General features: G+C 39.3%; 1 protein-coding gene across 2 annotated transcripts in view; it reads left to right on the forward strand.

The window, feature by feature from the left end:
* The window catches only part of ELF2 (E74 like ETS transcription factor 2), a 112916-nt gene that overhangs the window by 18969 nt on the left and 70871 nt on the right, over positions 1-23076 (forward strand). Inside the window, exons 2-4 of one of the 2 annotated variants that reach the window (XM_075543773.1) lie at positions 5087-5171; positions 7005-7241; positions 22580-22745. In XM_075543773.1, coding sequence (XP_075399888.1) covers positions 7170-7241; positions 22580-22745 — 238 coding nt within the window. In that variant the 5' untranslated portion in view covers positions 5087-5171; positions 7005-7169. Of the gene's footprint in view, positions 1-5086; positions 5172-7004; positions 7242-22579; positions 22746-23076 lie in introns of those variants that run through there. The other variant, XM_075543776.1, reaches the window with a different exon arrangement.

A 23076-nucleotide genomic window follows, 5' to 3' on the forward strand; every position in this document is an offset into this window, starting at 1 on the left:
AACTTTCTGTGCTCTTCCTGATCCATGTCAGCCACTCATCTTTAGGTTGTATTTTCTTCAAACTGGGTGAGACTCCCATGAGGATAACGTGTAATGATAGTCATAGCTGTGAAATCTTTAACATCCATGCTCCCTTTGTGCCGATGAGGGCTCTGAGATTTGGAGATGCTAATTAACTTGTGTAGTAGTAGAAGGGTTGCCAGTAGCCCTTAGCAGACCTTAGGGAATTTGTTCTTGGGGTGTTATTCCCAGCAAGCAGTTAACTGACTAGGGTGATTCACTGTGCCTAGCTGGTGCAGACTGTAGTTTATGTTGAACACCTGCTTCCTTCTGGAGTTTACAATTAGGGGATGTTAGGCAAGGGGTGCCTGTGTGCCTCTTCCACAGATTCTCTAATGGGCTTCTGTGGGCAGAAGCACTGCACAGATGTTGCTGCATTTTTATTACCCTGGGAAGAGTTTGCTCCGTGTGACCCCTCAAAGCAAGGAGAACACCTAAAGAAACTTAGATGCATTCCTCAGCTTTGCCTCTGTCCTTTTCCTTTAGGATTGATCCTCTGTCTATTTTAAAAATCATTTTATTGGGGGCTCATATAACTTTTATCACAAAAAACTTTTATCACATCCATCCATTGTGTCAAGGACATTTGTACCTTTGTTGCCATCATCATTCTCAAAACATTTGCCTTCTCCACTTGAACCCCTGGTATCAGCTCCTCATTTTTTCCCCACTGTCTATTTTTACTGTGCCACTGTGATACATCTTAGCTGAGGAGGAGGTACTTGTGGGAATACCCCCTCTTTTTCCTCCCACCCCCGCACCCCTTTCCTAACAGAGAGGAGCTTCTACCCTGCTGAGACCAAGACTTATGTTTTGATGTGGGAGAGTTCTTGTCTCCTTTGCTTGCTGATTTGAGTCCTAAGTAATTTGGAAAAGATGTTATGTAGTCCTTTAAAAAAAAGCCATGCATTTGTTTGTTCATTTATCCGTCCTAAGTGCCTATGTTCCAGGCCACGTGGAAGAAGCCTCAAATCTTAGCTCAATGAGAGAATCCTGTCACTAGTTTAAGTCTCAGAGTGGGAGACAGGTGCACTTTACCTCTACCTCCTTACTGTGTAGCACCATGAAAGTTTTGGCTGTTATCAGTTTCACTTGAAACATATGTAAACTTGAATGAGGGTGAAAGCACCATATCTGAGGATCATTTTTTCCTTAATTGTACAGAATTTTAGGCCAATGTTTCTTCCCTCTAGGATAAATTCACTTTAGTGGTTTCACATCTGATCAAACAAGCATTTTAAAACTAAAAGGATTTTTGTAAAGAGAAATTCTTCCGTACTTCCTTTGAAGTTTGGTTGAGGTTAGAATTACCCATTCTAGGGTCTTTAGCTTTGAGGTTACTGGACTGGCAATTAATTTTTCCCACAAAGTAAATTTTCTCTCAGTTTGCTTTGTTGAATAGAACTTAAGTAGATTCTAGGTTTCCTAAAAGAAGGTATCTGTCAAATATCCCAATTATTGCTAGCTCCAACCTCCTGTAAAGGAATGGCAGGTCACCTTAGTATAAACCTGTTGAAACCGTCTTCTTCTCTTTTTGCATGTGAACAAGGCTCTTGAGAGGAAACGAGCATTTTCAAACATCTGAGATATGCCATGGGTATAGGTCTTCATTCTGGTTATCTATCTATCTATCTATCTATCTATCTATCTATCTATCTATCTATCTATCTATTTATTTTTCTTAACTGGAACTCCCAGCCCATGTCCTTTTGTCTGGTTCTTACTTGATTTGGAAATAGTTTCATGGAGTAAATTTAGGAATGAAAATTCATTTGAGTCTAATCAGTAGATCAGGATTTTATTGATTAATATTCAGACCTTTGTTGCTTCTCTTTCACTTCAGGATAATTGAGTTTAAGAAGTGCTTAAGATAATTGCTCTTTCATTTATTATTACAGGTATGTATTTATTACAACCATTAAAATGCTTGGCTGCTAACTAAAAGCCACCATTTGAACCCACCCACTCCTCAGTAGGGAAGTGATGGCGATCTCCTTTCATAAGGATTATAGCTGTGGTAATTCTGCTGCATCGACAGGGCTTTGACTCCATTTTACACAGTTTAGCTATGTGGTCCATTCGTGTCATGTCCAGTCATGGCTGATGGAAACAGGAGCAGCTTCGGCATTGCATGGCAACCAAATCTCTTGTATGCCTATCCTGACCAGGAAGCAGGAAGAGGGCCCCACTCAAAGATGGTGACCCATGGTGCCACTTGGCATGTGTATGTGTGTTGCTCTCCATAGTCTTGCCCTCATCCATGACTAAACAATTTTGGAAGGGTTAAGAGCTCTACTTACAGGGTCCCTAATGAGTCACCTCTACTGGCAACAGGTAATGGAACACTAGGTATTGCTGGCTCCGAACAACATGTGAAATGGTAACAGATTAAAACAACAACAAAAAAATTCCACACCCACTACCACCGGGTCCATTCTGATTCACAGTGACCCTATAGACCAGTGGTTCTCAACCTGTGGGTTGTGACCCCTTTGGGGGTCGAATGACCCTTTCACAGGGGTCACCCTTTTCGTAACAGTAGCAAAATTACAGTTATGAAGTAGCAACAAAAATAATTTTATGGTTGGTGGGGGGGTGGTCACCACAACATGAGGAACTGTATTAATGAGTCACGGCACTAGGAAGATTGAGAACCACTGCTGTAGACAGAACTGCCCCTTTGGGTTTAAATGTTCATAGAAGCAGATATAATTTTTGTCCCAAAGATCATCTGGAGTGTTGAAACTGCCGACCTTGCGATTAGCAGGTCACTGGATAACCTACTATGCCACCAGGGCTCCTTGGTAATAGATTATGAAGATAAACTATTATGGGGGCATGGGTACCAGCAATAGTATTTTTAGGTCCATTGGTAATTGTGGGCAGCCAAGTTGGGTTGATTTTGTCTTGCTGTCTTTATGCCCACCAATTCTTTAAATAAGTAACATTTGATTATTCTGCGTATAGTTAGGTGAGATATCTCTGATAGATTTCCCCTCTTATAACACATGTTGCACAAGCCAACATTGATTAGGTTATGTTTGGAAGCTTACTTTTTGGTAGCCAACTTTTCATATGCATTTATATTTATAAAGTCTGCCTTGACTTTTCACAGACCTCTTCCCCGCCTCTCTCCTTTTTAACCACATGAATGGTTCCCCAAGGCCCAAGAATTGGGCAAGAGGAACCATTTGTAGGCTTGTGGTCAGAGTTTGGCCATCTGGGCTGGGCTGCCCACATTTGCATATGAGCTGCTTGTGCATAAGGTGGAAGAGTCAGGTGGCAGGCTATAGGCCAGGGGAGAGAGCTTGCCTTCCCATAGTCCCACAGATTATGAAGGGTCTGAGAAGTCATAACAAGAACTTGGCCTTTCAAGTTACTATGAAAGTGCATTTGTCTAAATAGGGGGACAAGATGAGACGGTGTATTTAATAGCCTGTTGGCTTGACATAACAACTTAAAACTACTTAGACATAAGATAAATAGGCTACCATTTGTACTCTTGCCTTCAAGCTCCATGAAACTTAGGGATTGGTCTTTAAGAGGGAATTGAAAATTAATATCGGGAAAGGGAAGGAGGTAAATCGGGATAAGAGTTTTAGTTTTAGGGAGTGAGTGATCAACATTCAGTGACCAGTGAATGCAGTACTTCAAGGAGGGGAGTTGACAACTAGAATTTAGTAAAAACATCATTTGAGTTAGATGGATGCCAGATTTTCTTAGATGTCGGAGTACCCGAGAAATTAGTATAAGGAGACATAGTTTGAAATATTTTTTTCTAACTGGAGAGATGTACTGCATAATGAAGGACTTTTTCATTTTTAAAATGAGGGAAAGGAGCTAATGTTAAGGGAGAGAAGGTTAATAATAAAGAGAAATAATTGATGAAGCAAGGCTTAAGAACCATATAGGTAAAAAATTAGGAGGGAAGGTTGCTTGAGGAACTTGGAAGTTGAAATCAAGTTTAGGATATTTGGATGTGCATGGATGTTTGGACACAAATGAACAGGAAAGACTTTAAATGGACACTAATATGAACATTGTTTTCTATAGTAATTTTGAGATTAGTTTTCTTTTTAAAAAGTTGATTAAACTTGATTTTAACCAAGGGTGTGAGGGACGATGCTGGGAGAGTGGAGGGTGAGTGGGTTGGAAAGGGGGAACTGATTACAAGGATCCACATGTGACCTCTTCCCTGGGAGAGGGACAGCAGAGAAGGGGGGAAGGGAGACTCCGGATAGGGCAAGATATGACAAAATAACGATGTATAAATTACCAAGGGCACATGAGGGAGTGGGGAAAGGGGAGGTAGGGGGAAAAAAAAAAGAGGACCTGATGCAAGGGGCTTAAGTGGAGAGCAAATGCCTTGAGAATGATTGGGGCAGAGAATGTATGGATGTGCTTTATACAATTGATGTATGTATATGTATGGATTGTGATAAGAGTTGTATGAGTCCCTAATAAAATGTAAAAAAAGAAAAAAAACAACTTGATTTTATAGTTCTGGGAAAGATATTATATTTACAGCAATTTTTTAGTAACAGTTTTATTGGCACATAATTTACATATAATTCAGTTCAATCATATCAAGGAGAATTGCTCAATCATTACCATATCAAATTTAGAACATACAGCGGTTTTTATAAACCGGTGGTCGCAACAATAGACTCAAACATCAGAACAGATATGGAAGGGCACAGGACCGGATGCTGTTACATTCTGTTGTGTGTGGGGTCACAGTGAGTCAGAATGTATTCCACAGCCCCCAACAGTGATGGGTCATGGGCAATGGATGTTGGGTTTGTTCCAATTAAGTAACATGAAATTTTAAACTTCTGATTCCTCAATAATCTAGAAATCTTGTTTTTGCTATGTTCATTATGTAAATAATTCTTTTAAAACTGTGCCACCAGACTGTGCAGGTAGTTTGTTGTAATGATTATATATTATCTGAATCATACTTATTACGGACAGAAGATCTTAAAAATCTAATTATATTAATGTTCTCTTTTTCTCCCTCTACTAGTTGTTCCCGAAAACTGGTTCGGATTTTAACTCTTGCCCAGTTGTGAAGGTAGTGGAGCATGCTTAGACTACTTAACATCCAAATTGTGAGTAAAATTTATTTCTGCTCTTTTTGCCCTATCCAACAAACAGCTTTATTGGCATATAACTCACATATCATGCAATTCAGTAGTTCAGTCACATCAAGAAGAGTTGTAGTCATCACCACTACTGGTTTTAGAACATTTTCTTCATTCTTGTATACATCGTTATTAGCTCCCCATTTTCCCCAACCTCCCCTGCCATACTCCTAAGGAACTTTTAATCTAATTACTGTCTGCATAGATTTGCCTATCCTGGATTTCATATACATAATAACTATAAAAATTGACAAGAATAACAAAGTAAAACATAAAAACCTCAATAGAAAAATATTTCTACTGTTCTTATCTATTTTGAAAACAGAAATAGGAAATTGTTGTTCCTTATATGATAAAAATGAGATTTAATCTGAGATTATGGATTTGTTTTAAGTTTGCATCATCATTTTCAGAACTTTTTCTTTCTATTTAAGCCCTTGGTAGCAGCTCATTTTGCCCCTTTCCCTTCCTCCCTCCCTCCCTCATGATCATGAACCTTAGATAACTTATACATTTTTTTTTATAATTCTTACATCGACTGCTGACTCCCTTCACATTTCTGTTGTCTGTCCCCCTTTTGAAAATACACATTTCTTCTTAGCCTATTTTTTTTGTTAGTATCAGACTAACAGGCCACTGACACTGAGTCACTTCAGACTGTAGCACCCTTATAGGGCAAGGTAGAATTGCCCCTTGAGGTTCCCGAGGCTGTAAAGCCTCGCGCACCATTCTTCCCAGAAAGCGGCTTGAGGCAGCCCAATGCATAACCCAGCACCACAAAGGCACCTTTGGGTCTTAGTAGTGAGGTGAAATGTCACATTTGTGTTTTTCCACCTTGTGTTTTCGTTGTTGAAGTTAGTGGAAATCTTTATTATTAATTTGTGCCTGTATCTGTGTGTCAGGAGCCAATACAAACACAGTGCTAGATGGAGTGACTTATTAGAAATAGTTTATGTATGCTTCGTTTATCTGCATTTAAAGTTTTTATATGAACAAATTTTGAGTTATGTGTTAGAAATAAATCTCTAACTTCTCTGTCTGAGAAAATAAAATGTAGTACTGTAATACATGAACCAACTCTTGACATCTCTACAAAGGAAAAACAGCTTGAGTTACACTTACTTGAATATATTTTTGGTAGGTTATTTTGAACCAGTAGCAAATTATTACTGCAAAAAGAATAGTAAACTCATGTCAGAGGCATTCCAAATGGTTTCATTACTTTGTTTTCAAACTGCTCTGTTTGCAATGATAAGCGCACATTAATTTTATCTTACAGTCTACAGAGTATTCAAAGTATGAATACCAAATGAGATTGCAGCCATAAGCAAAAGACTAGTGTAGTTGTATATTGTTTTAAAAAATCAAATGAGCCAAAGAAGAACAATGAAGTATTTACAAGCCAATAAATCTTGTAATTTTTTAGACAATGTGTTTAAGGACTTTTAATTAAGTACTTTTTGTGTTTTCAATGCCTAAAAGACAAAACACTTTTTATCAAACTATTTTACATAAAATTACATCTTCATAAAAAGGATAATGTTGTATTTTATGGTCTAGAATATAACTGTCAAACTTTCATCCACGTACTGTGACTTGGTAAGAATTGATTTCAGTATGCTTCCATGCTTGGATATGAACGTGAGACTTAGAATATTGATGGCCACCATCTTTTGACCCAGAGCTTTATAAGTATATCTTTTTTCTCAGTTTGAAGAAATAGTTAAGGTTGGGTCACACGTTTAAAATTTCATATCCTCAGTTTATTTTTAAATAACACCAAATTCTTCTTCTTTTTAGGCTGTCTGGTTAATCGTCTTGAGACGACTGGATTTTGGGATATGTACCCTACTCCATCACTACTGACTTTTAAAATTAATAATGCAAACCTGTACCACTGGCACGTGTCCATGAACTTTTAATTACATTGGTAAATAGCCGTGAAGCGTCCTCAGGGGATAAACAATGGCATCAGCGGTGCTTGACAGTGGAGGCCCTGCTGTGGAGCTTCCCAGCACTGGAGTAGAAAACCATGAGGTTAGACATTTAATTTATTACATTGCTGTTTTGTTCATAGAAATCATATGGATGAACTAAGTTTGGGATTAAAGGGAAACAGGTATTTGGGAGTAGAAATTCATAGTAGCTGGAACTGCACGTGTCCATCTCATAGACCTTTTATGATTTAAGGGCCAGAAGGTTGAGGAAGGTATCTTCAGGCCTCACCTAGATTGAGAGAACATGCATTTCACTAGAGTGAAAGTTGAAGGAAGAAATGGAAAGAAATAACATTAAAATACCAGTTGAGACATAGACTTAGATCCCAGGTAAGATTCATGGTTTTGAATTCTAGAGTTATGTAGCGAGGATACTGTATCTAAATAGCTACATTGGATGAATCTCAAATATAATTGTGTCTGCTTTGCTTGTCATCTGTTCTTGGTTCATTATATAATTCAGTCTGAGCAGCCATATTTTAATCCAATACATATAATTAATATAAGTATACTTGTAGACATTTGAATCATTAGCACATCTTGGTAGTCTCCTGTTATTGATAACAGTGGTGAATAAGAGATGAGAGTAGAAAATAACAGTAACAGAAAAAATGCTGTCACAATCATAGACAGATATTGACCTGGAAGTAAAGTGGGGAGAATGAGTTAAAAAAAAAAGAGGAAAATCTGTTTTCTCTATAGTTTCTATGAAATATGTGCCTGTTATTGATATGTAGTACTAATACAGTGGTCTAAACTAGCATAACTAAGGTATCAGGTTGTGATATTTTGGGCTCTGGGTTATTTTTCTTGTTTGCTGGATATCTGTTCAGTCTTCCTGATCAACTTACGAGCAGACATAATAACTGAATAAACAATTAAAAAATGTGATACTGAAAACCCATTGGCAAAACTGAACATACATTTGTTTTTCTAACTCCTTAAGTTAATAATAAAAGGCAACATCTTCTGCCTGAAGAAGCCATGTGAAAACCCCATCACCAATGTCTTGCTTGATGGTGAAGACTGGCTGCTTTCTTTTTATGGTTGATAACAGTGCATGGATACCTGCTCTGACCATTTCTCTTCAACATGATACTGACATACCTAGACATTGCAGCACAAATAAACAAAAGACCCATAGCCTTAAAGGAAAAAGTAAAACCTTTTTTTTTTTGGTGATATGATCATGTACATAGAAAATCTGAAGTGATCTGTTAGCTACTAGAACTAATAAATTTAGAAGTTAGAGTATCCATGATGAATACTAGGAGGTTTCACAAAGTTCATGGAATTCAAAGGTAATAGAATTCTTCCAGGAACTTTTGGAAGTCCCCTCATATTTAGAAGTCCATTGTATATATATATATACTAGCTACCTGCAATTAAAAACACCGTACTACTACTTAATAGAGCATCACAACATGTGAGGATAAGCTTAATAAAATGTGAAAGGCCTGAATACTTGTAAAAAATCATAAAACATTTTTGAGAGAAATTATAGAAGACCTAAATAAATGGAGGACTATATCATGTCCATAGATTAGAAACTTGTGGTTCAGTTCAAAGTTGGAAGGCTTACATACTTCATTAAGCATATAAAGCTTCAGCGATTCTGATAGTGTGGTATTGGCATACCAGTAGATATATACCATCCATCAGTAGAACATGATGGAGACCCGCATGTATATGCTGGGTTGTTAAACATTTTTACTGTGAATTGAGTGAAGGTTTACAGAACAAAGCAGAGTCCTGTTCAAATCATACATATTTTGTTTCATGTTACTGATTACAGTCTGCACAGTGTAACATGCTTTATTTTTATAATCCTGCAGAGGTGGATTAGTGGAGGAAGAATAGTCTTCAACACAGGATGTTGGAGTACCGGATATCCACACTTAAATAAATTAACCACAAGCCTCACATACACAGAACAACTACAAATTGACCAGAAGTTTAAGTTAAAGATATGATGTACAAATTTCTGGAAGAAAGCACAAAAGATTCTTAGTCTTATATGATTGAGCATGATTCTGATTGAACACAAACAAAATTTGAAAAGGAAAAAAAATTCATTGAAAAAATCTGCTCTTTGAAAAACTTTACAAAATCTTTTCTTGGAAGAAAATATTTGTAATACATATTTGGAAAGAGACATGCAATCAGACCTCATACAATTGTAAATTGAAGACAGTGCATTAAAATGGCCAAACAATTTAACAGATACTTAAATGGATGGCCAATAGGCACTTATTAAAAGGAGCAGTAGTATAGTCATCAGGAAATGCAAGTTAAACCCACAAGGAGATGCTAGTCTATACGCAGAATAGTGACAATAAGCATGTATTGGAAAAGGGGTGTGCAACCGGAACTCTTATATGTTCCTAATGGGAGTGTATAAGAAAAACAGTCTGACAGTTGTTTTAAGATTAAATATGCATTTACTATGTGACTGGTAATTTGATTCCTAGATAAGTCTGGAAGGGAAGGGAAGGGAAGAATGTTCACAAGAATGTTACAGCCAGGCAAAGATAAGTCAATGGATGTACAATTGGTATACAATGAAATTTTTAATCAGTATTCAGAAGAAGTGCTTGGCTGCAAACCAGTCAGCAGTTCAGACACACCACATCCTACATGGGGGACAGATGTGGCAGTATGCTTCCTTAAAGATTTATAACTGAGGACACCCTATGTATGGGACAGTTCTACAGGATTGCTATGAGCATGATTGACTTAATGCCATTGGGGTTGATTTTTCTGGTGAAGTACTAATAGATGTAACAAATAACTTAGAAATCTCCAAAATATTGTGCTCATTTATATGAAACTATATGTGTTAATCTGAGTTGACTAGGGAAACAAATTCATAGGTACTCGTGTAGAAAGAGCTTTATATAAGAGTCATTGTACATTAAGAAAACATCCCAGCCCAGTCCAGATCAAGTCCATAAGTCCCATATTAGCCCATATATCCACAACTAGTCCATAAATTCTCTTTTAGACTTATGCAGTCATGCAATAATGCTGAGTGCAGGAAGATCACAGGGCAGTGGTTGGAAAGTTTTGTGGATCCAGTGGCAGTAGAAGCATCACAGCGCTGCCCGGGGACTCCATGTGGCTCCTCCTGCTCCCAGGGCTCTAGCATAGCTCCATGTGCCTTGTCAGAAGGAGTGTCTCACAGGGAATGAGGCAGTGTCTTGCCTCCTACGAGCTGTTTCTCTCCTTAGGGCCTCCAAAGGAGGTCATCAAGCTGCGACCTGATTGACAGGCTACACTCCACCCCTTCACTCTTATGTCTAAAATCGACAACAGGCTATGTAACTACCACACTATAGGAAAGGCAAATCTATAATTACAGAAGCAAATCAGAGAGGGGTTTGTGTTTATGTGTGGTGGTGGGGCTGGGTGGTTAGGGAGGGTAGAGTGAGAAAGGGAGTATGAGGAAACTTTCTGGGCTGATAGAAGTGTTTTATTTCTTAATTGTGATGATAGGTAGCCAAACCCGATCCCAAACCCCAATCCGCTGCCTTTGAGTTGATTTCAAACCATGGTGACCCTGACAGGACTTTTGCGACTATAAGTCTTTATCAGAGCAATCAGCCTCATTTTCCCCCTGAGGAGTGGCTGATAGGTTTAAACTGTCAACCTTGTGGTTAGCAACCCAATGGTTATCCTAAAGCACCACCAGGGTTCCTTGTTGGGAGTTACAGTGATATTTAATTTTTGTGCAAACCTACAGAGCTGTACACATCAAATATGTGCATTTTGTGTATAAAAATTATACCTGAATAAAGTTGACTTTATTATATCTGTTGAAGGAGATTATCCCACAGATCTTATATTGAAATTTTCAGATTACCCCATATTAGCTTTAAAAATTTTGTTGCTGTTGTTTGTGTTTGATATGTCATTTTAAAAAGAAAGATATAATAGAGTTTTTGTTTGAGTTTTATTTTTAGTTATATAAGATTTTTGTAAAACAATAAAATCATAACTACTGAGAAAATGGAAAATTTCTCTTAAATCTATTCACTTCTCCCAGGTTGTTTATTAAACACTCTGAAAAACGAAACGCACTACCATCAAGTGAATACCAACTCACAGTGACCCTATAGGATAGGGAAGAAGTGCCCCTGTGGGTTTCTGAGACTGTAACTCTTATGGGAGTAGAAAGTCCCGTCTTTCTCCCTTTGGAGCAGCTGGTGGTTATAAATTGCTGACCTTGTAGTTAGCAGCCCATGTAAATGGAATCATATAATAAAATCATTTTGTAACCCATTTCCTCCTTATCTTTTAGGTTAGTGGTTCTCAACCTTCCTAATGCCGCAACCCTTCCTTTAATACAATTCCTCATGTTGTGGTGATGCCACCCCCCTCCCCCCAACCATAAAATTCTTTTTCTTTTTTTAAATCATTTTATTGGGGGCTTGTACAACCCCTTTTTTTTTGGGCCTGGCAATAAATAATTTAATTTCGTGTTTGTTTTGGGCTGATGATGTCAAATCATGTCCAAGTCTTTTCCTTTAAGTACAGAGTTAAGCCACAAACAGGTATAGCCAAGAAATTTCATCTCACACGTACACACAGCTGTGGTGCAACTGCTCCTTTTGTTTTCATGCCAGTCAGTCAAGGTGCAGACTTTAACCTGCTTCCACAGGAAGCCCACCTACTGCCCTGTGACACCTGGGGCCCTCCCTGAGGCTGGGAGAGGTGGCTTTAGGGTGGGCCCCATATGTCCAGACTAGTAGATTCACCTGTCAGTAGATGGCTGCTGCTTTGCAGGATGGCCACCAGGTGGTCTGCCACACACAAGGCCTCAGCAGCAGGTCTGGACCTTTCTACATGACACAGTCAGTGGGGGTGGGGAGGGAGTGGGGTGGAGAAGTCATTTCGGGGCCCAGAATGTTATTTTTGATTTAAATAGAGTACTATCTCAAATCTTTCCTAACCCCCCAAAATAAAATCCCCAGTTCCCCCCACCCCCACCCTCACAAGCTGCAATTTCACTCATTTCAAGACCTATATACATATAAATTGTGTTCCGTGATGTTTCCCATGCCCCTTGTCTATTTTTAAAATGATTTTTATTCATCTTTTTTCCTTTAAAATAAATTCAGTGTTCACATTTCTATAAAGAGTTAAACCTAGTTTCCAGAAACCTGCCCTGGATGGGGTGGGGTGGGAGGAGGCGAGAGCTGCTCCTGCCCTCCCTGGAGCTGGGGTTGGGGGGGCTCCTACAACTCTTATCACCAACCATACATCCATCCATTGTATGTCAGGCACATTTGTACATTTGTTGCCTTCATCATTCTCAAAACACATAAAAATCTTCATAACTGCAATTTTGCTACTGTTATGAATTAGGGAACCCTGTCAAAGGGCTGTTTGACCCCCAAAGGGGTTGCGACCTGCAGGTTGATAGGTGATAGTTATTTTTATATGCTAATATGTACATAATCCCGCCACTTTTACTTTGTCGCACTGGGGTAACTTGTGTGTGACTGTGATGCTTGGAGCTATGCCACCAGTATTTCACACAGCATCTGCGTCACCTGTGGTAACAGGTTTCAGTAGATCTTCCAAATGAAGACAGACTAGGAAGAAGGAATAGGTTATCCACTTCAGAGGGATTGAAAAAATCCAAAGAAAATAAACTCATTGCAATTGAGTTGATTCCAACTCATAGCGACTCTATAGGACAGAGCAGAACTATCCCTTTGAATTTCTGAGGCTGTAAATCTTCATGGAAGAAGAAAACCTCATCTTTCTCCCTAGGAGTGACTAATGGGTTTCAACTGCTGACCTTGTGGTTATCAGCTCAATGTATAGCCATGACACCACCAGGACTCCTTATTAGCCACTGAAAAACCTTATGAGTAGCAGTGTAACATGTGATACATTGGCAGAGGGTTAGCATCTCAGGTTTGAGGGTACTCAAAACATGACTGAGGAAGAGCTACTTTCTCAAATTAGAGTTGACCTTAACAAGGTGGATAGAGCAAAGCTTTGTTTGCCAATGGGCATGATTCCAAATGAGAAGAAACAGTTGCAAGTGCTCATTAATTGTTAAAATATGAATCTAGAAATATTGGAAGTCATCAAAAATAAAATGGAATGCATGAAGATCCTAGGCATTGATTAGATGAAGTGGACCAGAATAGGACAATCATGGGTTACTGTGCTGAGAATGACATATTGAAGAGGACTAGTGTCACATGTCTCATCCAAACAAAATCTCAAGATCTGTCATGAAGTACAATGCTGCCTGTGATAGCGTAATAAACATGCTTACAAGGAAGACCCACTGATATGACTGTTGTTCACATTTATGTACCAATCACTGAAGCCAGTGTAAACATTGAAGAAGTCTATCAACTTCTTCAGCCTGAAATGGAACAAACATGCAATCTTGATGCATTGCTATTACTAGTGATTGGAAGGGAAAAGTTGGAAACAAAGGACTAATTCACTGCATAGCGAGCCTGTAGGAAGGTCAGCAGTCTGAAACCCCTAGGCATGGGTAGAACTGCCTCTCAGTTTCTGAGACGTAAACTGTAGGGAGGTAGGCGGTTTCATCTTTCTCCTGCAGAGTGGCTGGTGGTTTTGAACTGACCTTGTGGTTAGCAGTGCAACCCGTAACCCACTACGCCACCAGGGGTCCAAAGAAGGATTAGTAGGTGGAAAATAAAGCCTGATGGTAGGAACAATGCTGGAGATCCCATGACAGAATTTTGCAAGACCAACAACTTCATTGCAAATACATTTTCCCCCAACAACACGAACAGTATATGTACTTCAACAGATGAAATACACAGAAATCAAAGGGACTACATCTGTGGAAGCAGACAAATGGAGAAGCCAGGGGCTCACTGGAACAGACCATCAATTGCTCCCATGTAATTTCATGTTGAAGCTGAAGAAAATGAAAATAAGTTCAAAAAGTCAAAATATAAATTTGAGTATATCCTACCTTAATTTAGAGACTATCTCAAGAACCGATTCGACTGCTGAACATGAGTGACTCTAAACAATATGGGTTGTGAGATGACATTAAGAACATGATAAGATGAAGAAGCAATGGGTCATTAAAAAGACATTCCAAACATAGAGTATCTGACAGTGGAAGAAATGATGAAGTAAAAGAACTCAACCAAAAATTCCAAAGTGCAGCTATAGAAGACAGTATTATAATGGAAACCCAGAGAATTGATGTATTTGAATTATGGTGCTGGTGAACAATATTAAAATTACCATGTACTGCGTGAAGAACAAACAAATTGACCTTGGAAGAAATACAGAGAGAATGTTGCTCAAAAGCAAGAATGGTGAAACTTGGTTTCATGTACTTTGGGCATGTTACCAGGAGGAACCAGTCATGCCATGGAAAAGGACATCATATTTAATAAAGTAGAGGATTAGCAAAAAGGAAGATCCTAAATGAGATGTATTCACACAGTGTTTGCAGCAATGGGCAGGCTCTAGCATAACAATTGTGAGGATGGTGCCTGACTCAGCAATGCTTTGTCCTTTTGTACATAGGTTCACAACTTATACATTTGAACCTTAACCTTTTAATTGTTGCATAGTACAATATATAATGATAGGTTGTGTTAGTCCGGTTGACTAGGGAAACAAATCCAGAGACACTCATATATGTATAAGAAAGAGTTTTACATCGATGAAACACACAACATTCCTCTGGTTCCTTGAGGCTTCCTCACCCCTCACTGTCTTGGCCCCAGTGCTTCTTCTCAATTCAGACTAGACTGAAGCATGTACACAGGTATAGATAAGAGATGGGGGCTCACGGCACACGTAATACAGGAACAGGAGTGGGAATCGCGATACCAGAAGGGTAGGGGGAAGCAGGGGAGAGGTAGGGAGAAAGGGGGAACCAATCTCACAGTGATCTACACATAACCATTCACCCCTCTCCAGGGGGAAGAACAACAGAAACCTTGGGGGAAGGGCGACAGCAGTGGGTGTAAATTAGGTGACCAGATTTTAACATTGTTAAAGCGGGACACCATTGATAAAACTCATATCCTGGCGAAATAGCCACATGGCAGCCGAAAACCGTATACCTTAGCTTGTCGTGCATTCTTTCCAAAAATTGGAACTTTTTAAAATGCCGCGGGACGTGGAAAAATTGTTAAAAATCGGGACTGTCATGCCAAAAGCGGGACGTCTGATCACCTTATGATATGAAAATAATAATTTATAATCTATCAAGGGAGTTTGGGGGAGGGGGGAAAGCTGATACCAAGGGGCTCCAAAGAAAGTAAATGTCTAGAAAAGAAATGAAGGCAACATAAGTACCAATATGCCTGATGCAATCGATGAATGGATTATAACAAGAGTTGTAAGAGCCCCCTATAAAATGATCTTTCAATTAAAAAAGAAAAAAGAAAACTCTATATCCAAGAGCAATATATTAAGAAAATGTCCAGTCCAGTCCAGATCAAGTCTATAAGCCAGCTATTAGCCCATGAGTCCGATACTAGCCCATAAACTACGCTTCAGACGCAGACAGCACACGCATGATACAAAATGCAGGAAGATCACAGGCTAGTGGGTGCCAAGTCTTGTGGATCCAGTGGTGGTGGAAACATCTCCAAGGTTTTCGTAGGTCTCAGTGTGCCTCTTGTAGCTCTCTTGAGTGACTTAACAGCAGGAAGGTGAAATAGAGGCTCTCCCAAGGCTCAACTAGTCTCCACTTGGCTTGTCAACAGGAAGAGGAAGGCAGAGAGAGAGAGGAAGTTCCCAGAATCCTCAGGAGAAGGCCACGTCCACAAGGAGGCGCCATCAGGGTGTGACCTGATTGACAGGCTAGACTTAACCCCCCTACACTTATTTATCAAGTTGCTAAGTACGTTTTCAATTTCATTGGTATTAGGAAGGTTTAGGTTAGCTGACTTGCCTTTAAACTTTATATGTGTGCCTTGCAAGCATACATTTTACTTTGGGATGTGTGTTATATTTAGGCTGTCCAGTGAACATTGGACTGCTCACTTCCAGACTGGTGGTTTAACCCTACCAGATGCTCTTTGGGAGAATGATGAACCTGTCTGGTTCCGTAAAAATGTGGGGGGGTTGCTGTGAGTTGGAATCTACTCTGTGGCAGTGGGTTCAGTGTTGTTGGAGGGGAGTAGCCCCCAAGCCTGCTACCTGTGATCTGTTTCAGCTTTGGGAAATCTTTCAGAGATAGTTTTATTATGGAAAAGAAAATGTGAAAACAAATGTATGTACTTTTAACATACTTCAGAATTTTGTCTTTCTGTTTCTATAGAATCCTAAAATATAATGTTGAAAGGATTGCAGTACTACTGCTCATACCCTTTTTATTGCATTTCTTTTGAAGGCATCTAGTAACTAGGTATATCACAAACAATTCCTACTATCAGTAGGTCCTAAATATCACTTGGGAAATATTTATAGTTGTTATTCATTGTCTATCTGAAATTTAAATTTAATTGTATGCCCTGTATTTTTATTTGCTATGTCTGGCTATCCTAGTTTATTAGGGAGCTAGGTAAACCAAAAATCAAACTCTCTGCTATCGAGTTGAATCGACTGATGGTGACCCTACTGGACATGGTACAACTGCCCCGTGAGTTTCTAAGGCTGTAACATTTTGCAGGAGTAGAAAGCCCCATCTTTCTCCCATAGAGTGGCTTGTGGTTGCAAACTGCTGACCTGCTGGATCACAACCCAGTGCAGAGCCACTACGCTGCTAGGGCTGCTCAGGGGCCTGGGTAGGTAGGGCCAACTAAGACCCACTGAATCTGGAGTTCACGTCTTTGACTATTGCATATTTTAGTGACTTCAGCATGATGATCATGATCCTAAGTAAAATAACCTCGTGGATGTGTTCTTTTTTCAGTATAATAAAGTGAAAGATATTAATATTTTCCTCTTTTTATCTCAGTAAGAATAGTTAACTCCTTTTTACAATACAAAGAAAGCACTCTGCTACTGACCTGGCATGTGTTTTCTATCATTTGGCAGAGAAAAAGTTCAGAAAGTTGCTTGCTAACATAAATTAGCAAATGTTGAGTCTGTGTTGTTAGCTGCTGTGGATTCTGACTTGGGTGACCCTTTGTGTTCAGAGTAAAACTGCCTCCTAGAGTTTCCAGGGTTGTGACCTTTTGGAAGCAGATCGCCACCCTTGTTTCCTGAGATACCTTTTGGTGGGCTCAAACTGCCAAACTTTAAAAAATAATCTAGTGCTTAATATGTATGCTACCCAGGAATTCTGAGGTACATCAACAAATACCCATTAATCTTAAAAATTTGCTGAGTTTTATCTTACTTTAGACCAAATTATAATTATTTAAGTGGTACTTTACATGAAGTTGAAAAGAACATAAAACTATTGGATTCTTATTCTCAAACATGTTACTATCAAGATGAGGAGTTGGATAAATAAACAGATAATTATAATACAGGACAATTAAAGTATAATATTAGGCAAACAACTTGTGGAAGTACTTGGAAAGGAAAAATTGATTCCATTGGGAGACGAGTGAACCTCTATAGATCCTTCAGTGGATGAGAATGTGTTGGGCAGATGTGGAAGGCCATAAACTAACAGTGAATGTCCTGGAAGTGTGCCTGTCTGGAAACTGGGGGCAAAGCAAGTAGTTAAGCTGCTTATTATGTTAAGTAATAAAAGGAAATAGGACTACAAAAGTTGGTCAGGTGTTGGTTATATTTACAAGAGCAGGCTTGTCCTAGACTTGTCTCAGCATAACCACAATACTGTTTTAGTAGTCAACATGCATGGAGGAAGTAACATTGTCTGAACTTATGACAGAACCCCAGTGTGCTGTTTTGGTTTCTGAGGGCATGGAAACACAACTCACTAAGAACCCTCTTGAACCCCATGCATCTCTTGGGTTGTAGCCTTTCTAGTTGCGGTAGACCAGCAACTGGAAGTATAGATTCCTGTGCTGTGAACTCTGTGATACCTTCCAGGGAATCATGGAACCCCCAGTGGCACTGAGTGTCGGCAGGGGCACTTAATCTGCGTATTTGGCTGTCTGCGGGGCTGTGTCCTTTTAACTTGTGTGTTCTGACCGGGCGCCAGGTGGCTGGGTGGAAGAATATCGCCTGGAATTGCTGGCTATGAGGATGGAGAATGGGAAAGCGAGAACTTGATAATTTTCTAGTTGAATTGAATTTAAGCTGATCCTTATCTCACTTTTAACAATGAAGGTAAGATTTACCCACAGTGCCCCTTGCTTATCACAGTTTTTATATTTTGTTGTTATTTGTTTCTGAGATCCTCGTAGTCTTCCTCCAACTTGTAGGGTTAAGTCAAAGTCAAAGTGTCTGACAAGCAAAATGAATATTCATCAGGGCACAGAAGACTCAGTAGAACATTCAGGGAAGCCAAATATAGATACAGATTTGCACCAGGCTTACCTGGGTATTCTGTCCTTAGGAACAGTGCCAGTGGTTGTCTTGGGGATGGCAGCTCATCATGTTTCATCGGAGTCACGTTGCTACAGTCTGGACTGGCTGCCCTTTAAATCTGCCGTAAGGCATTCTGAAACCTCCTTTCATGTGCTGGATCTCCTATCTCTGGTATTCAAAATCTTCCTCTTTTAACACTTTACTCTTACTGTTTCGCTGGAATACTTGCTGCTGCTTTAAATTTTTTTTCCAATTGATTTTTTGTTGAATATGCACATCTAAACAGGCACCAGTGTCCACATGCACCATCAAGTGACATTGATTCCTTTCTTTACGTTGTGCAACCTTTTCTACATCATTTCCCAGTACCGTAAACTCACTGCCGGCCCTGCTTCCGTCGAATATCTTAAGTTGCTGTTGTCAGTTTGATCTCATGTAGATAGTTCTTAAAAGAACGTAGTGTCCAAGACAGCCCGTTTTGATTTTCTTTTTACCAGTTAAGCAGCAAACTAAAACAATCATTTTGCTTTAAGATGACTTCAGGGGATAGTTTTGGTTTAAGATTTAAAATTTTTCTCAGGGAAGTAATTCCAGAGGCTCATTCACCTTACAGAGCGAATGTCTAGAATCCACGAGGAATGGGAAGTCTCTTTTGCATTTTTTCTCTTCTCATTACGATTCCTCTCTGGAATCGTTGAGCAGAATGCTTAGTAATGGTAGCCAGGCACCATTCAATTTTGGTCTCATGACAAAAGAGGCAGTTATTCATGGAGCCAGTTAACCACACATCATCCTCCAATTCATAGCTCCCCTTCCTCTGCTGTGCCAGGTGAACAGGTGAATTGTACCTCGGATGGAAAGCTTTTAGGAACCCAAGAACTACAGAGTAAAGTAGAAAGAAGACCTACACCAAACTCCCTTCCATCCAGTCTCTTCAGACTCACAGCAACTGTATGGAACTGCCTCTGGGGGTTTCTGAGACTCTACCTTTTTAAAAAATTTTTGAGATTGTAACTCTTTTTGTGAGTAGAAAGTATAATGTTTCTCCAGTGGAGTGGCTGGTAGTTTCAAACTCCTGACCTTGCTGCTAGCAGACCAACTCGTAACCCACTATGACACCAGGGCTCCTAGCAGGTAGAACAGAAACACTAAATAAACATATTATTAGAGCCATTTAATTGGGATGTCCCACGAAACCCTGACTTAACCTCCAAACCAAGGAGCCAAGTCCCTTGAGGTTCTTTATCATTTTGCTTAAGCAGCCGCTAAAGCTATTCTCTTATTTACCTCTTTTGGGCATTGGCATTACTATATTAGATCGCTTTTATATATTAGATTATCGCTTTTTATATTAGATGACTATATTAGATAAACTTTTTACAAGTGTATACTTATTGACAACAATTACACTGATTGGCTGTGCAACTCTACTCTTAATGTGACTTTTCCATCACCAGTAACCCCACTTCTACCACTCACCCTCCAGTAGTTCGAAACCATCCGTTGCTCAGTGGGAGAAAGACAAGGCTTTCTACTCTTGTCAAGAGTTACAGTCTCAGAAACCCACTGGAACAGTCCCACCTTGTTCTACAGGCTGCTCTGAGTAGAACCAATTCAATGGCAGTTAAGTTTTTTTGGGGGTTGTTGTTTATTAATTACCACCCCACCCCTCCCCCAACCACTAATAAGTTCTTGTCTATATATTTGCCTTTTCTTATGCTTTTACATGTGAGATTGTACATTATTTGCCCCTTTGTGAATGGATTATTTTGCTCAGCATCATGTCGTTTTCTCCCCATCCTGTATCAAGATTTCATTTCTGCTGGCTGAGTAGATTCCATTCCCACATTGTGTTTGTCGATTCATCTGCAGATGGACATTGAGGCTGTGGCTCCCACTGCAGTGAATATTGGCGTGTGATTCTCTTTCTGAGCCTCTGCTGTCAAGTCTTTTGGGTGCACGTCTTGGCATGAACTGACTGGATCATATTGTGGTCCTAATGTTACTTCTGGAGAAGCTGCAACTTGCTTTCTGTGATGGCTATTCAATTTTACACTCCCACTGGCAGTGGATAACCAGCAGCGGATAAAGACTCTAATTTACCTAGCTCCTTGCTCACATTTGTTTCTTTATTTTAAAACTCTGAGCCATGTTAGTTTGAGTAAAAGGGTGGTCAGTGTGGGTTTGGTTTGTATCTCTCTAAAGGCTAATGATGCTAAGCATCCTTCCATGGGTTTGAATGCCCTCTTTGGTAAGATGTCTGCTCAAGTCCTTTGCCTATTTCATCGTGGGATCATTCACTGCTTTAAAAAAAATAATTTTATTGGTGGCTCATATAACTCTTTTAAAAAAATTATAAATTCCATTTATTTGTTGGGTAAATATTTATTCAAAGATTCTAGTTTTTAAATAATTATATCTTTTTGAAATTGGTCCATTTTCATCTGAGTTTTCTTATTTGATGATGTTCAGTTATACTTGGTATTCAGCTTTAATCATTCTGGTTACTGTAGACAAATAAGCATGTCTCATTGTTAACTACTGATTTTGTTTGTTTGTTTTTTTTGTTTTAAACATTTTATTAGGGGCTCATACAACTCTTATCACAGTCCATACATATACATACATCAATTGTATAAAGCACATCTGTACTCATATAACTCTTATCACAATCCATACATACATCAATTGCATGAAGCACATTTGTACATTGATTACTCTCATCATCCTCAAAACATTTGCTCTCCATGTAAGCCCCTGGCATCAGCTCCTCATTTTTGCTCTCCCCCTCACCGCTTCCCCCTCCCTTGATAATGTATAAATTATTATTTTGTCATATCTTACAGTGTCCGACGTCTCCTTTCACCCGCTTTTCTGTTGTTTGTCCCCCAGGGAGGGGGTTATATGTAGAAACTTTAATCGGTTCCCCATCTCTACCCTACCCTCCCTTTACCCTCCAGGCATCGCCACTCTCACCACTGCTTCTGGAGGAGTCATCTGTCCTAGATTCCCTGTGTTTCCAGTTCCTATCTGTACCAGTGTACATCTCTGGTCTAGCCAGATTTGTAAGGTAGAATTGGGATCATGATAGTGGGAGGTAGGGGGAAGGGAAGAAGCATTTAGGAACTAGAGGAAAAGTTATGTTTCATATAACTGCACTCTGACTGTCTCGTCTCCTCCCTGAGACCCTTCCATAAGGGAATGTCCAGTTGCCTACAGCTGAGCTTTGTTTGGGTCTCCACTCCACACTCCTCCTTATCCACAATGACACGATGTTAGTCCCTCTTTAGAATGTGGCTCTTCAGTCTTCTGTTGAGGTAGGTGGTGGGCAGCTGTTGGCCTAGCATCATGGAGGAAGAAGGTGGCTACATGATAAAATGCTTTTCAAGCAGTTTTCATTTAATCATTTTTGGTTAACCTCTTCTTTCCCCGGCTTCTGCTGTTCCTTCAGTTCCAGAAGTAATTGGTGTTGCTTTCTGTGGATTCTCCAAAGTAAAGTCTGTTGTTTCTTAACATTTTCTGTTGTCAGGCAATGACTTGGTTTTCTTGGGTTGACTAACTCACATAATACCAATCTATTCAGTTGCACACTTCCAAGATTTTGTTACTCTGTGTCTTCTCCTGTACTTTTGTCCTTTTGGGTTTATGTGTAAAAAAGAGTCACTGTCATTTTCATTGACTTTCATGAAATAGTGAGATTATATCCATGTTTTAATTGGCCCTCTTACTCCTCAAGCCTTGATTGCTTAAAAATTTAAATCTATGTCTCATCTTGAAATTTGAAAAGATTTTTAAAGTTTGACTTTCCCACATCTTGTTTTGGTTTTCCCATTCACATTTGTAATGCATGAAACTGTTTGTGTGGACTGATGAAGACGGTATGAGCTCAAGGGTTTGTAATTGAATTGAGAATGTTTGAATAAAAAGGTTGATTGTTTCTTAAATTTGCTCTTGTAGGAAAGTGAAAAGGTTTCTGAATATCCAGCAGTGATTGTGGAGCCAGTTCCAAGTGCCAGATTAGAGCAGGGCTATGCAGCCCAGGTTCTGGTGTATGATGATGAAACTTATATGATGCAAGATGTGGCAGAAGAACAAGAAGTTGAGACCGAGAATGTGGAAACAGGTAGATATCTTATAAAATGTTCATTATTTGTACCTACGTCATCTTGTAAGTTTCTACATTCCCTATTGCCAAATGAATAATACACTGAAGAACTTCTTTGAATACTATTCAGTACAGCTTGGAAACCAGTGAAATGTCTCTTGTTTGAGGTAACTTATGTAGATAAAAGAGGTCGTACAGTTAGCTTCTTTGCTCTGTGGGAGACTTATATCATGGGCCTTAAGGACAAAATTACAACCCATATTAATAAAATTGTTTTAGTACTCTGGGCTTGCAAATACTCGATTATTATTTCCTTATAGAGGTCAACAGGGCAATATATGAGGGTAAC

The sequence above is a fragment of the Tenrec ecaudatus genome, chromosome 3, assembly GCF_050624435.1.
Source record: "Tenrec ecaudatus isolate mTenEca1 chromosome 3, mTenEca1.hap1, whole genome shotgun sequence".
Classification (NCBI taxonomy): domain Eukaryota; kingdom Metazoa; phylum Chordata; class Mammalia; order Afrosoricida; family Tenrecidae; genus Tenrec; species Tenrec ecaudatus.